General features: G+C 37.5%; 1 protein-coding gene across 4 annotated transcripts in view; it reads left to right on the top strand.

Annotated features, from left to right (window-relative positions):
- AP2A2 (adaptor-related protein complex 2, alpha 2 subunit) overlaps positions 1-16,057 on the top strand; it is a 45,967-nt gene that overhangs the window by 18,258 nt on the left and 11,652 nt on the right. For 3 of the 4 annotated variants that reach the window (XM_014957428.1, XM_014957429.1, XM_014957427.1), the window contains exons 3-14: positions 4,611-4,753; positions 5,397-5,590; positions 7,250-7,379; positions 8,317-8,418; positions 9,860-9,968; positions 10,465-10,615; positions 11,061-11,229; positions 12,313-12,450; positions 13,030-13,212; positions 14,216-14,313; positions 14,487-14,718; positions 15,524-15,697. In XM_014957428.1, the coding sequence (XP_014812914.1) occupies positions 4,611-4,753; positions 5,397-5,590; positions 7,250-7,379; positions 8,317-8,418; positions 9,860-9,968; positions 10,465-10,615; positions 11,061-11,229; positions 12,313-12,450; positions 13,030-13,212; positions 14,216-14,313; positions 14,487-14,718; positions 15,524-15,697 (1,823 nt within the window). The remainder of the gene's footprint in view (positions 1-4,610; positions 4,754-5,396; positions 5,591-7,249; positions 7,380-8,316; positions 8,419-9,859; positions 9,969-10,464; positions 10,616-11,060; positions 11,230-12,312; positions 12,451-13,029; positions 13,213-14,215; positions 14,314-14,486; positions 14,719-15,523; positions 15,698-16,057) is intronic. The other variant, XM_014957430.1, reaches the window with a different exon arrangement.

The following is a 16,057-nucleotide window of genomic DNA, read 5'->3' as shown; positions in this document are numbered from 1 at the left end:
TTTTTTTTTTTTTTTTTTTTTTTGCTCCAGCTCACTTGTTTTCACAAACTCAAGCAAGTCTTCTCTATTGTCCCAACCTACACAGTAACCCGTTGCAGGAAGTTCAAGATAAGCTTCTAACTGCTTGATTTAAGCAGAAGCTCTACAACAGTAAATTGTTTTCCTGGAAGGCTGTGAAAGTGTAGGTTTTATATTTAAGATGGGTGTCGTTACAAAGGTCTCACTGTCCAAGTCTAGCTGTCTTCTGATCATCTAAGAGATGTATGAATGCAATCGTGCAGTAAAATAATAGATTGTCTTCACTGACAAAGTAGATACTTCAGATATCACCCAAGTTGTAGGGCTGCTCTAGTAATATTCTATTTTACTGGTAGTAGTATGGTAACTAAATACTGTCTTATGGATGTGTTCAGGTTGTCTGCCACAAATACTCATCCTGCCACTTAGAGGGCTTTGACTGTTACTCCTATGGGAAGAAAAATCTTATCTCAAATTGTAGATACTTTCATAAAAAAACAACTTCATTTTTCTTACCCTCTAAGCCAGTAGTAGGCCTTCAGTAGTAGGCCTTCTGATACAGTATAGTACTGGATTGCTGTCAACTGCGTGAACATAGGTCAGTGTCAACTTAGGAAGGAAGCACATTGAATGCATAAAAAAACTCTCAAGAGTGCTGTCCATTTTGTTTTTCGTCAAGCCATTACTGGTTGCTGCAGTTTTAAAAGCTCAGACTGTCTTGTCTTTGAGATAGCAATTAACCATCTGGATGCTGGTGAGACTAGACTTGTTAGGCTTCCTTATGCTCTACCCCCCAGCAAACAACCCACAGGACTGAACTGCGTTCTTGCCCTCTCTGGCTGGTAGCAAGCTCTGTAACAGTGCAGCAGGCTGGTTTTTAAGTACACTGAATTAGAATAAAAAGCAGATGCTGTGTTTTTAACTTATGGTCCAAATTAGAGACAGAAGGTGCTGTCTGGGAACCAAAGGGTCTCATAATGCATTTGTGCCTTACTTCTTCCTCTTTGGAAGTCTGTGTGAAAGAGCAATGAAAACCAAAATTTCCCTGTTGAAAGGGTAGAGAGGCGATGCACAGAAATATGAAAGTAATAATTATTTCTTAATAATAGTACTATTTGCTGATCAGCTATTAATAATTTCTTTCTTGGAAAAATGACTAAAAACTTCCCAGGAAGAGCAAGTAGCCCTTGAAATGCCCACTGTGCTCAAAACCTGCTGACGTGTGTTCTGAATCCTTCCTGTTTCTGCTGACTTGATTTGCAGTACTTGCAGATACTCCCGAAAGCATTTAAAAATGAGCTGAGTTGAAAGAAATTATTGTATATTGCAATAAAGATAACAGAACTTGTGATATTTCCTTCTGTTCTTGTTTGAATGTTTGCTTGAGGCTAAGGGAAGCTGTACATACTTAAGCAATGAGACTTGTTAGTAATGTTTAAAATAGAACCTTTTTAACTCTTTGTAAATGCTACCTGGGAGGGAGAGGAAGAGGAAGAGAAGCTTTTGAAACCAAGTCAGCAAACTTTTTTTTCTGTCTTAAGCCGCTCAGTTACTGATTTTACAATATTGTTCTTTGATAGCACATATGGAGAAGAAAGCTGCTTTTTTTTTGTCGGTAGGATGGTGATAAGTTTTGAGCTTGATTGCATGGCATAGTTTCCATCAAAAGTGCTTCAAATACGCCAAGATCCAAGCATCTTGCCAATCTGAGCTCTTAAAATACTGGTATCTTGGAAGGATGTAAGCTTTAAATAGCTGGGCCCTAAACTTGAAAAAAGGGATTGCCAAAACACAAATACTTTGTGAAAGTGGATGTAGTTCAGAGTATACATACTTTCATCTGCTTGTGTTCTTCATTAACCAATTGTGCTGCAGTATTCTATACTCCCTCTTCCGTTGATCTCACAAAGTCAACACCATTGTCATTCAAGATGCGGTTTATACTTTTGTGTGTTGCTGATGGATTGCATGCTAACAGGCAACTGCAGTTCAATTTCCTGGACTCCTTGGAACTCCAAACCACCTTTTACTCCCACCTTCCCTATCCTTCCTTGCCTTCAGTCTGGATGTTTTGCTCTGGTTTTTCTAATGTTAGTTCAGATGTCTAATAAAGCAAACTGCCCTGGATTCATTTGCTGACTCAGCAGGAAAATAGCCTTATGGCAGCAAACTGTAAATGTGACTTGAAGAAAACATGTCTTTTGGCAGCTTTCTGCTGGGTTGGATGTTGCCAGAGAATCTTGACAGGATCCAGTATAGCAGGATTTCACTGTCATGAGTATCTGCAGTAACACTATCTTAAGTATCTAAGTAAAATGTAACACGTATTGGCATCTGTAGTATAGACCTGAAGGCAGCTTTTCTTTGTGCAGCATAAAAATAGCTTTAAGGTAAAGCTTTTTCTTGACAACCGATATGCTGTGCCAGTTTAAAAACAAATAAAATAAAATTTAAAAATATCAATGGGTGTCTAAATACTCAGAATTGGAGGGTATCACTGTCTGTATTAAAATGGCAGTTTTGTGCTTAAGTTTTTCTCAGTTGAAATTAAACAAAAGTTTCTAGAGTCAAAATAAAAAGCAACCTCCAAAATTTATAGTTGCAGCCTCTAGAAATAACCTTGTATCAGTGTCTACTTCAGTGTGCCAGCATACTTTCTCAATTCACTAACATTATGTAGTTTCACACATTGATTCATTCCTTCACAAACTGTAAACTTAGTTTACAGTGGTAAGGTTTCTGTTGTTTTCATACAGTCAGTGAATTTAGTGTAAAATCTGAGAGCTGTAGATGTGTGTGGCATGGGAAATCTAACCTGCTTCTGCACCGGTGGATGAGAAGGAAGGAGGAGAAACTTCTATACTACTAAGATTTTTTAAATTGTATATTTAGCTGCCTGTTACACAAATCTGAAATTAAAAAAAAAAATGCAACTTGGAGCTTTTTTTGGTAAGGACAATGAGTTAGGAATATCTTATTTAAGCTTTACTTTGTGGTGCTCTTCTGGCTGAACTAGCCCATCGCTAAGGAACACATATGGATCTGACAGACATGTTATTCTGGGCCCAGAATACAGAGGCTAAGGAGCTTCTATAGCCTTCTAAACAGCAGTATCTATCAAAATTTTGCTACTCTGACTGAACTTGCTAGGATTTAGGCTTGCCTGATTTAGTGCATGCTCCTTTATCTCCTGCTTTGGGGTAGGGAGAGAATGTTCTGCAAAAAGCGTATGTTCATATGTAGCCCTTTTCTTCAGGAAAGCAAGTGGTCTGCCTGATGAGCTATAAGCTGCTGTACTGTTCCATGTAGCTTTTACAAACTTCCAAAATACAGCAATACTGCACCATAAGGCCAAACCTATTTAGGATCCATTTTTCTTCTAAAAGTGAAACACTTGTGAATGCTTTCATTTTACAAACACTTTAAATCTCTCATGGTAATCTTATTTCATGTATTATTTTTTTCCAAGGCTTTGGGATATACTTCTATCACTCTATTTTTCTAAAAAGACTCTTTTTTTTTTTTATTTTGTTACCGAGTTCTTTACTGTAGTGTACTTCAGGAAGTGTGTGAAGACCTTTTAAAGTTATAAAGGTTTGATAATTGATTTAACGAAAGAACGTGTACAGAAGACATATAGCTGTTCTTAACAGAAACAGGAAAATCAAAATTGAATAGGCATATATACTGCCTCTTAGCAAGAAAATACTTTAAGGACATAGCAGGATAATTTGGGGACTAGTGATAGCATTATCTCATTACTATTCTTCAGGATAGATAATGGTAAATGTAATTACACTAAAATCTTCAGCTTTTGGGTTTTTTTTCCTTATAAATTTCAGATTTAGACAGATACTTAAAATTGATATCATGTGAATGTCTTGTTGATGCAGTGACAGCTTAGCTTTTTTGGTTAGATATTTTTCTGTCTTGGACCGTTAGGAAGAGCTACAAGCCACCTGTGTTCTATGACTGGGAATATTTTTTTTTTTTAAAACACAGGGTGTTGTGTGGCATCCATTGATAATGGTTTGTAATAACATGCATGTGTTTAGCACAAAATGATGTAAATGCTTGTAGTCCTTTAAGTCATATAAGTGGATATATTACACTAATCACAGAATATTCATGGTTGGAAGGGACCTTTGAGATCGAGTCAAACATAAAAAAAAAAAAAAAAACAAACAACCCCAAACAAAAAAACCCCACCCAAACCAACACATACCACACCTACCCATAGACGGACAACCAACAATCTTGGGCATTAGAGCATGCCCTCAAGTGCCGTGTCTACACATTTCTTAATTACCTCCAGGGATGGTGACTCCATACCATTCTGCTCACTGTAGAGTGAATAAAAGCTGAAATAATATGTTTAAAACTTGTGAAATCTAAATACTGCAATAGCTGAACCCTAAGTTTCTCCCTCTTCTGTAGGGTGATAAATAGTTAATTGCATGTCAATCTTAATTGCTATGTACAACTGTAAGTCTTTTTACTGTAAGATACGATAAGGTATCTCAGTGCAACTGAGGAGGGGAGAACCAGATACAGGAACAACATAGACTTATTTGCTGTTTCTTGCTTTCCAGGTGATAAGGCTCTGGATGGTTACAGTAAGAAAAAATATGTCTGCAAACTGCTTTTCATCTTTCTGCTGGGGCATGACATTGACTTTGGTCATATGGAGGCTGTAAACCTGCTCAGTTCCAATAGATATACAGAGAAACAAATCGTGAGTAACTGAGTTTCTATAAAAGATAAGCTGTTCTGTCTGATATCCTGCCTCAGCTGTATAGTCTGTAAAGGACTTTGCTTCATTCACACACACACCCCCCCCAGCTTAAAGTTTTACTTTGTATTTAGCAGTGATTCTGAAACTTAAACCTACCTTTTTGCACAGGGAATCTTGTACTAATTGTAAAAGCTAGAATGTGTACTCTGAGTAAATTATTAGTCTTGTTAAGAAACTGCCTTGAGTCTTGTGTTAAAAGGTAAATAACCTTTACGTTTTCAGAATAGCTCTTTAAATCTTCCTAGGTAAGGTTGCATTTGTCAGGTATATGTAACTTACTAGTGTCTGAATAACAAGCCACATTTTTGATGTGCTCCTGTTTATCTAAAATGATCTTTTGACTATATGCTGAAATAGATTGGTGAAATACTTAAAAAATTATTAATTAGGGTAACACTAAGCTTATTCATTTTTTTACTTCACGTAATCTTTCTATCTTCTACTACCTAGATGTCTATTTCTGCCTAGATGTTTGGTATTGGAGAACTGTATGTCTGAAGGAATTACTTATGGCATTAACAGAAAAATAATTTAAGTCAACTACAATAAATTTTCATTTATTTTTCATTTTTCTGACTCACAGGGATATCTCTTCATCTCCGTACTAGTGAACTCTAATAGTGAGCTGATTCGTTTAATAAACAATGCAATCAAGAATGACCTGGCCAGCCGCAACCCCACCTTCATGGGACTTGCTTTGCATTGTATTGCTAACGTGGGGAGTCGGGAGATGGCGGAAGCATTTGCTGGAGAAATTCCAAAAATACTTGTAGCTGGGTAGGTATGACATGCCACCTTCAAATACAACACCAATAAACCTTTTCAGCAACTCAGTTCTACTGCGGCAGCTTAATCCATGCTTAGAGCAATTATTTGCAGTACAAATAACGACGATTTCCAATAACTCCAGATACTTTGATATACCTGAGCATCAAATTACTCCTGTAAGCCTACAAATACCACGTGGAAATTAACATTATATCAGTATCTTGAGTAGGCTTTTACAGCTTTGTGTGGTGATCAAGTTTGTTCTATATAAATGTGTGGCAGTGAACATCCCTGAAGTATATGTTTTACTTTCCTTATCTCTCCTGGTAAAAAGAAGAAACAAATGACCCTAAATAGATGTTTGTACTACAAATTTTGTTATAAACTGAAGCTCTTATTTAAATAGTTCTGACTTCATAAGGAATGTGAGAATATCCTGTTGTGTGAGCTCTCTTGCTGCTTCTGCTAGTCATGTAAACAGCAATTCCTGTAAATGGCAAATAATCACTGACAACTTTCTGATTTTGTAGTGCTAAAAGTTTCTAAACAGACCTGGCAAGTGTCTGGAACTGTAGTTAAGTAAATCTTAAATGAAACCTGTGATTGTAGGGCTAATTTATTTTGAAACTTATAATGTCCAAGTGCAAATAGTGCCTTCAGACTCTTTTATGGATATGAAATGTTTTGGAATATGCATGGATCTTGTTTTATAAACCACTAATGTCTTACATTAATATAACATGTTGTGTAAGAACTGTATTAATACTCTAAATGTCAAGCACTGGAGCTTGCAAATGTTGGAAATGTGCTTGCTTATGCAACACTAATTCTGACTGTGTCAATTATGTGTACTGCCTGAGCTGGCGACAAGAGGAAGGATATAACATGCGATACCTTGTTGTGGCCAAAATCTTAGGAATACTTTTGAAGTCTTGAAATGGTGTATGTAAAATGCCACACTTGAACACTGTTACTATTTTGCTGAGCTGAAATGTAGTACATGCCAAAAAGAGAAGAATAAGCAGCTAGCACTTGATGCTCGCTATGGGTCTTGTCTGGTGGAGGAAATGGGGGAGAATATATCCCGTAATTCCACCTTTCTCAGACATGGAATTCCCTATGTAAGGGTGCATGTTTAGAGATGGCATGTTCTGGAGGCCTGTCAGGTTTCTTGCTGTCCTGTCCTGCCTTGCCCTTGCCAGGTGCTATTTCCCGTGTAGCGTAGTGGAGACCACACTGCAATGAGGAATCATGGGTTTTAATAAGATAACCTTAAAAAATTCCAAAAACTTCACTTAGGGTGAAGTTCCATCATAGAGAGAGCATAGCATCTTCAGTTAAGACTTGTTTGAACTTTGAGCTGCATTTATATTCCGAGATCAGTCTTCAGGGTTTCATTCCTCTGGTTTTATGAGAGAATATATATAAAATGCATATATGTATATGTCATACCTACATGATCTGTGCAGAATGAGCAGTCAGTTACAAATATAACTTCGTGTAGCTTCCTTAGCTTGAGTATAAGGAGGGAGGGAGTAACATAGTAAGAATTTAGTGAACTCCTGTTGACAGGATGCTACCTGGCTAGGCATGCAAGTCACTACAAAGACTAGCATAATGCTGGCTGGCAAGTGTTGCTGTGACTTAACCACTGTGTTTTAAATGCAGAGATACTATGGATAGTGTGAAGCAGAGCGCTGCCTTGTGCTTACTGCGTTTATATAGAACTTCTCCTGACCTTGTTCCCATGGGAGACTGGACGTCTAGAGTGGTGCATCTTCTCAATGACCAGCACTTGGTAAATCAGCTTCATTATGCTTCTTGGGCCTACTCTATAGAGACAATGATGTCACTTCTGCTGTTTAAATACACTATTAATTTATTTCTTCTTGAGTCTTTCAAGCAAATGGGTTGCTGTTCTCTTCAGACTTGGAAAGAAACAGTTGTCTGTTTTTTAGTTGCTATTAATTTTTTAATAAAGCTTTGTTTACCTTAGAGATGTAAGAATGGTATGCAAAAGCTTTTCTTTCCTCTGGCTGCAAATTAATTTATGTGGTGCCTTGTGATCCTAAATCACACTGTGTAGGTGTAATACTAATTTTCCTAGGCCTTTTAGGATTAAACCTGCACTAAAAATGCAAGGCCTGCTTTGTCAGTCCTTGGACTTCCTTGTCCTGTGGTGTCTATGTTGCCATTATCTTGTTGGTTCAGAAAAAGAACTATTGTTCCAGATAAGAGACTCTATTTTTTCTTCGATCTAGTTGCTTTGAAATTAAGGCTATTAAGACCTATGCTTCAGTAGTGTATATATAAAATGTGTTACACAAAGCTCTCTTCATGTTGCGTTGTCAGAATTCTTTTCTGGATGATCTGCTGCATCCTATTTCTTTTACTCATGCTTCTCTTGTGTAGGAAGACAATTTGCACCTAGACTTTATTTTAATATAGCTCTATATTTTAGACGTACTATCCAAACGTGAGACAAAGCTAATACAAAAATAGCATGAAATGCTCTGCATGGCAGTTATCAAGGTGTTGAAAATAGTGTTGGATTTTGAAGATGTATAGATATTCTAGCTGGTAGCCAAACAAAGGGTTTCTTAATGTGGAAATTTGTCATGAGGATAAACTTAGTTTTGTTGTATATTAAAAAATACTTGAAGTGAAAGGTGTTAATGGGCAGCATTTAAAACTGTTACAAAATTGAATGTATTGCTTTGTGTTTTTTTTTCTAGGGTGTGGTTACGGCAGCTACAAGTCTGATCACGACTTTGGCACAGAAGAACCCAGAAGAGTTTAAAACTTCAGTCTCGTTGGCAGTGTCTAGATTAAGCAGAGTGAGTCCAGTGCTATCCCTGATAATACTTCACTGTTGCTTAAATTACTTGGCTTTCTAGGTCAGGTTAGCTTACTGTTAACTTATTTATTCAACTTTCTAGGTCAGATTGGTGTAACCTTAAAAGTGAAGATGATTCAGTTTCACTTCATATAGCTACTTCAGCTAATCTCTTATAACACTTGTTGCTTATCAGGGCAGAAAACTGTTAGCTAGCCCAAATTTTCTTGGTGCAATCCTTGTTATGCTCCAAGCGTATGTAGTAAAATGTGTCTTAATTACTTGCATTTGAAAGAATCCTCATGATGCAGTTGAATTTTTAACCCTCATTTTATGTTGCTATAACACCAAAGAGCAGTTGGATCAAAGACTGATGTTGCAAACTTCTGCATAGAACCCTCAAAAATGCAGCTGTACTTTTAACTTTATGTAAGCTTCTTGCAAGATGAATCTGCTTCCTGTTCCCTGCTTTGAGCTGCTGCTAGGCTAATAATTATAAGCATTTGATATTCTCTGAATGGGTGTGGGGCGTTAAGCTGGAGCAGGGGGTGCAGGGAGGAGTGGAGAGACACTTCTGTAAGTTAGCATCTTCATGCTGGAAAACTTTGTTACTGATTGGTTTGACTTGCCTTTTGGAAAGTATACAAGACGTGGGAGGATATTACTTGACAAATGTGTGTTAGACCCAGATTTATGCAGTGTTATATTTAAAATGACATGTAGAGAAACTTAATTTCTTCTCAAATATAAAGATTTTGTTTAATACTTAAAAAGCAAGGGAGCGCTGAAGGAAGTGCAAAGCTATTCTGTAATGGAGCAGCAAGAATTAGATAGAATTTCTTTGAGCAAAGCTAGTACTGAACTCATGCTTACCCTAAAATCAGGTGGGGGAAAAGAAATACATGAATACTCTGAAACCTGATCTAATCCTTAGCACATTTCGCTATGCATATAAACCTCTTCTTTGAAAGCTATCTATTCTTTGCTCTGGAGTAGGAATACTACTGAAGGTATTAGTTGGTCCTTCTGCTTTAGTTCAGTCTGTTACAGCATCTTGTGCTTGAATTCCAAGTTCACCTTTCGGCAATCAACTATAGCACTCTAGTTGTCTGAATCTATGAATTGTTGAACCAAAGAAAGTCAGTCTTTAGTAAAATGTTTTGGTATTATAAGATGGTCATCTTCATTCTTACGAAAAGCAAGTATACTTCCAGGAAAATACTTCCTGGAGCACTGTATCTGTAAAACTGAATTTCTATTGCTAGGGAGCCTGGTGTCATAGTATGACAACTTGCACCTAACTAATACACTGAATTAAACATTGCTAGCAGTGTACTTTTGTAAGCCTCTATCAAAAGTGATCTGTGGTGTTCTTTGGGTCCTTCTCATGATTGTGCATCGCTTAAATTCAGCAGCTGACATGCTGTCTGCTTACTTTACAGATTGTAACTTCTGCATCAACAGATCTTCAGGACTATACATACTACTTTGTTCCTGCTCCTTGGTTATCTGTGAAACTTCTGAGGCTGTTACAATGCTATCCACCTCCAGGTAATGCACAAATCACAACAGTAGTCATCTCTCTTATTCAGTACACTAGCTCCAAAGAGTTATTGTGCTGTAGTGTTACTGTAACTTGAGTGCAAGCTTGTTGTCTTAAGACAAGGATACTGAGTCTGAACTCTTTTAAGTGTTTCAGATTGTTAAACACAATATAATTCAAAAGGCCCCATTGCTTAGAGCAAAGTGTCAAATTAGTGTGCATCTTATTAGCCAGTTGCAACTCCCATTTTAAACATTCTTTAATGTTATCAACTGTATTAAAGCTGTGAAATATATTATAGTGGAGATTGTGTTTGACTTTTTTTCGTAACCAGACGGAACTGTGGCTTAGAAGTCTTTTGCCAACTGTGTATTGGGGGAGGCTGAACTGTTTTAAATGTATCAGAATACTTCAGCTTATTCAGATTTAACAAGGTGGAAGGCCTAAGACAGGGATTAGGGTGTTGAGCAAAATGAAGTTGTCCAACGGCTCATTCTTCTCCAGAAGACCCTGCGGTACGTGGTCGTCTAACAGAATGCCTGGAAACTATTCTTAACAAAGCGCAGGAGCCACCAAAGTCAAAAAAAGTACAACACTCAAATGCAAAGAATGCTGTGCTGTTTGAGGCAATAAGCTTAATTATACATCATGACAGGTGAGCTGTGACAATACTTCTATTATGAGAGGGTTTTTTTTTAAAGTGTCAAGCTGTGGCTTTGTCTTGAACAGTAAATTGAATTTGCAGGCAAGGGGAAGTGGGGAGAGAACAAAATATGAAGTTGTTTGCTAGATTGGAACACAACCACAGCAATGGAATTGAACAGTATTAATGAACTGTGTTGCTGTCAGCATATTTATTTTATTGCTTTGTTTCTTGCTGCTGCTTTTTTGTTTTTCTGGTGTTTTGTGTTGATCCCAGCACTCTAATCCAACAGAGATTATTTGCTCACAGTATCTCAATTTTCATTTCACCATCAGGGCGTTCTAGCAGACACTTTAAAGCGTTTTAAGAAATTTGCACTGCAGAAATAGTATTCTGTATTGGGTGTTCTCAAACCTGTTGCTTTTAACCCTTTCACTTTCTCTCCTGTTCTGTGCAGTGAGCCAAATCTACTAGTCCGTGCCTGTAACCAGCTAGGTCAGTTCTTGCAGCACCGAGAAACTAATTTGCGTTACCTAGCACTGGAAAGCATGTGCACGCTTGCCAGCTCTGAATTCTCACATGAGGCTGTGAAAACACACATAGAAACAGTTATCAATGCATTGAAGGTAAATATTTAAGTGTGCAATCTGTTTTGAGTGTTGTCTTCTCCCTTGCCTCAATGTCCTTTCCCCGACTGCCCCAAGCCCCTCTCCCCCTCAATTAAGATGATAATACTTGGGAACCAAATGAGTTATTCTCAAAAGTCTGCTTTAGGTTTTTTCCTTAATCCCACAAAAATTTTGCTGTGCTGGCAACTATGTCAGCAACAAGTCAGCTTCAGTTTATTTCTGCAGCTTACTAGTAAATCTGATACTTTTAGTTGTGGCCCATGTAACACTCTGGTGTAGACTGAAGATGAGTAATTCTTTCAAAACAGTGAATGTTGGAGAGACTTTGTTTTATTACTGTCTTGCTGCTCTCAGACATAGGTAGCAGTAGAGCAGATAAACTTCCAGTGCAGAATCAGAAAGTCAAGAAACCAGAAAGGCATATTCTGAGGCTGTGGTTATGTGAAAAAGCAGAGGTCAAAAGAGGAAGATTGATTGGCATGTAAATTTATTTACATGCCTCAGTGTTTTCATTTATTATTGTTTTCTTACAAGCTCATGTTGTAGCATATTAATATATTTGTCAAACTTTAAAGTATGTATCTGTTTTAGCTAGACTTCTGTTAATACAAGGCAAACACAGTACTAAACCTGCAGATCACTAATCAGCCTGCTGACAATTTGACAATTTTGGCCAGTGGTACTAGTTACCCAGTACACAGTGGAATACAAACTCATTCACCCTAGTTAAGGTAATAGTGGAATATTCTCTACAAAGTCCTCCATCCTTTCAGCACTTGTACAGATTTGGATATGTATACTAGAGAAATAAAACCTGATGATTTGAATTTTCATAATATTATCTAAGAGCAAGAAGCTGTCTTAGTCTCCAGTGACCTTTTTCTAGGTGGCTGAAAGTGAGAATAATATGAGAAACTCATAGCTTACGTGAAGGATATTCTGCACCTGAAAGTTTATGAAAATGCATTTGTTTTGAACTTGACTATAGATTATAGTAAGTTTCATCTCTTCAGTAAGTTGCATGTGCTTCTTAAATAAAACTGAAATCATCTTGACTTTTTGCTGTGTGTCCTTTTGCAGACTGAAAGAGATGTAAGTGTGCGGCAAAGAGCTGTAGATCTCCTGTACGCGATGTGTGACCGAAGCAATGCCCAACAGATTGTGGCTGAAATGCTCAATTACTTGGAGACTGCTGATTATTCCATTAGAGAAGAAATTGTGAGATATTTGTTTCCTTATTTTTTTCTGACTTGAAACGTGAATTTCATTCTGTTAATTTACTATTCTTAAAATAATAGGTCAGTACAAATGCAACTGATAACAAATTATGTGGAGATTTCTTTCTCTGCTTATTGTGCTGATTGTTTGCTTTGGGTTATAGGAATCTTAGTATGACCTGAAAAAAGCAGCTTTACTTTTGACTCTGGTCTGTCTCTGCTAGTTTGATTTTCCACTTTTTTTTTTTTTCTACAGATCTCCATTTTCCTAGCTTGTCCTGTCTCAGTGATGATGGTGTTTTTATAGGAAACAAAAATGTTCAATAAATAGCTCTTAATCACTTAAGTACACAGTTGAAAAGCCACAGATGCAACATGCTTGAATGCGTTATGCAGAAAGCATGTTGTAGCTGGCAACTGGTGCGTGTTGGCACAGAATTTCGATGTTCATCTTTCACCTCAGTGGTGGGAGCAAGTAGGCAAGCTGGTGCATCTGAAACTGAGACTATGAAAGTCAATCTTGATACGTAGCTTATAGTAGGAGCTAGTCAACCTTCTTTATTCCCCTATGTGTGTTCAGGTTCTGAAAGTTGCAATTCTAGCTGAGAAGTATGCAGTGGATTATACCTGGTATGTGGATACAATTTTGAATCTGATTCGCATTGCTGGTGACTATGTCAGTGAAGAGGTGTGGTATCGAGTTATTCAGATTGTCATCAACAGGGATGATGTTCAAGGGTACGCAGCAAAGACTGTTTTTGAGGTGAGAATAACTGTTTTCAATTCACTTTCAAAATAGGTAGGAATTAGGTAAACACCATGTGATCTAGCAGGTGTGTGTGCTTTCCCATAATAGGGAGGAGTAAAAATATGATCCTGAATGTTTCATCAAAACACTGCTGAAGCTCTCAATAAAACTAGCATCATAGATTTTCAGAGCCGGTGACTGTATTAAGTTGATGAGACTGTTCTCTGGCTTAAGTAATGTAGAATACTCCTGGTACTGTTCTGGTTTTGGTGAGGGAGGGCAGGGGGGATTATGCTGGGTTTGTTGTTTTGCTGGGTGGCTTAGTAAGGAAATTACATTACGTGGAAAATTACTGAAATGTAGTAAAAATAGAAGCCTTTTACAGGGCAGTTTGCTGCTTTTTTTTTAAGTTTTCTGCATGCAGGAATCCAAAAGACTCAGAATGATAACTTGATGGTCCTTCTGGAAGCATATATCCATTCCTTCTGTCCACAATCTGATAAAACTGGAATTTGAACTATTAAAGGAGAGCATTTTCAAATGTTTGGCCCTGTTGCTCTGCCTTCATTTGGGTTCTTCACGTGGACTTTTAACTTTATTTCCTTTCCTGAATGTTTAAGCTGACTTTCAGAACTCATCCCTGCTATATGTTTCTCAATACTCAGTAAAGACAGTGTTTTTATCTTGGACAACTTCAGCACATCCTTGCAAGGTTTAAATTAAGTATATTAACATCCTACTGACACCCCTAAAGAACTGAGGGGAAACTTAAACAGCTGTATCTGTCCTCAAAAGTCCACAGTGCTGTTAGATGGGTCTAAGAGTTCTCTTAAGTAATATTTATGTTAGAGAATCTTCTATAAAGTCATACCACCTATCATGCTTTTCTCCTAAGTGCTCTGCATAGACTTATGATCTGCTCTTACAGGAAAGAAGATTAGGAAACTGGACATGGAAGTGACAGAAAAGATCTTTTTTGATATTCTACAGATCATTGACTATTAATGTGTTCTTACAGGCCCTTCAAGCTCCAGCATGCCATGAGAATCTTGTAAAAGTAGGTGGCTATATCTTGGGAGAATTTGGAAATCTGATAGCAGGTGATCCAAGATCAAGGTAAAACACCTTCTCAAATACTGAAGCGAAGTAGTAACACTTTCAGTAAAGAATGTAATGTCTATTTAATATTCCTAAAGGCCAGCTAACAAATGATTCAACTCTTGCTAGTAATGCATTAAGAATTATCGTGTCTACAAAATGGAACTAATTGTCTCTTCCCATCTTTTAAGTCCCCTCATCCAGTTCAACTTGCTACATTCCAAGTTTCACCTGTGCAGTGTTCCTACCCGAGCTCTGCTTCTGTCTACCTACATCAAGTTTGTGAACCTGTTCCCAGAAATCAAAACTACAATTCAAGATGTATTGCGCAGTGACAGTCAGCTAAAGAATGCTGATGTAGAGCTGCAGCAGAGAGCTGTTGAGTATTTGAGGCTTAGTACTATTGCAAGTACTGATATATTGGTAGGTATAAAGTTTGAGTTTTTTTATTATGCAGAACTCTTTAGCTGTGTCTTCTGTCAAAAAGTAAACTCCACTAAATCTTACCTCATTGCTCAGAAATGTTAACGCAGAATTAAGGTTCCATAATGTAGGTGCTGATTTTTTTTTTTTTTTAAGTCTACTGAATTCAGTTGCAATCACCTTTAAAGTCATTATTGCTTTAGTGGGATGAAGGACCATTAAAGCATATTAATCTGGAGCTGGGAAGCCAGAGAAAGCTGGTGTAGTACAGGGTCCTACGATATTTGGATACCAAAAGGCTAGTGCTTTGTTTTGAGGACTTACCTGATGGCAGGCGGGAAACTTCAAATTGTGCTGTGGGGTTTGTTTTGTCTCTAGAAGTTCATGGTTCTAACCTGATGCTCTCAGGTCTGACCAGAGCTTGGCACCTTTAGTCTTGACAGCTAATAAACGCTTAGGTCTGACTAGAGCCTTGGGTAATTTTCTGTGGTTTCAGTGTAGATCTGCTTGACTTAAGGACCATTAGGTCTGCTGTGATCTAATTTTTAACTTTTTTTTAATAGGCCTGTACCAGAGAAGTGATATGTTCCTCTTCTCTTAAAGAACCGCTTTGGGAGGAAAGTTTTAAATAACTTTTTGAAAGCAAGTCTATTCCATCACTGTACAACAAACTACATGGTCGTTTTCTGTGTAGATAATTACTTCTGATTTTGCCTCATGTAATCTATAAGGGCGTATATCTTCAAAGACTCAGAAATGGGTTTGGCTTTTTCTGTAAGTTTAATTTTTTTTTTTTTTTAATAAGGCTACAGTGCTGGAAGAAATGCCTCCTTTTCCAGAGAGGGAGTCTTCTATTTTGGCTAAACTCAAGAAGAAGAAAGGGCCAGGCACAGTTACTGACCTGGAAGAAATTAAAAAGGAGAGGAGCTCTGATATGAATGGAAGCGCTGAACCTGCCTCTGTCAATGCCAGTGCTGTTGTGAGTTCAAAAACTGTTATTTCACTAATTTAGATGGTGTACAAGTGAGGAAAGAATGGTTTCCTTGAAGTCGCTTCTTAAGGGTTCAAAACTTCTTATCTGAAATTTAAGACACTGGGCGTATGCTGTAAAGTAGCAAGGGAACCTAGAGCTGCTTTCACCCCACTGCGTACTTGGTTGCAATTTTCTTTTGGAAATACTACGTAAGTGGAGACAAACTGTCTGCAACCTAAAAAAGTCTCTTTTATGTTGTTACTTTGAAAAATATTGCTGTAAACTTAGAAAGGGGAATTTCTGCTGGTTAAATTGCTGTGAAGGTGAGATAATAGAATTAACATGTTTAAAAGGAGTAACTTGAAC

The sequence above is a fragment of the Calidris pugnax genome, unplaced genomic scaffold (genome assembly GCF_001431845.1).
Source record: "Calidris pugnax isolate Ruff unplaced genomic scaffold, ASM143184v1 scaffold211, whole genome shotgun sequence".
NCBI classification, from domain to species: domain Eukaryota; kingdom Metazoa; phylum Chordata; class Aves; order Charadriiformes; family Scolopacidae; genus Calidris; species Calidris pugnax.
The sequence above is the reverse complement of the archived record's forward strand: the minus strand, read 5'-3'. Positions and strand labels throughout refer to the sequence as shown.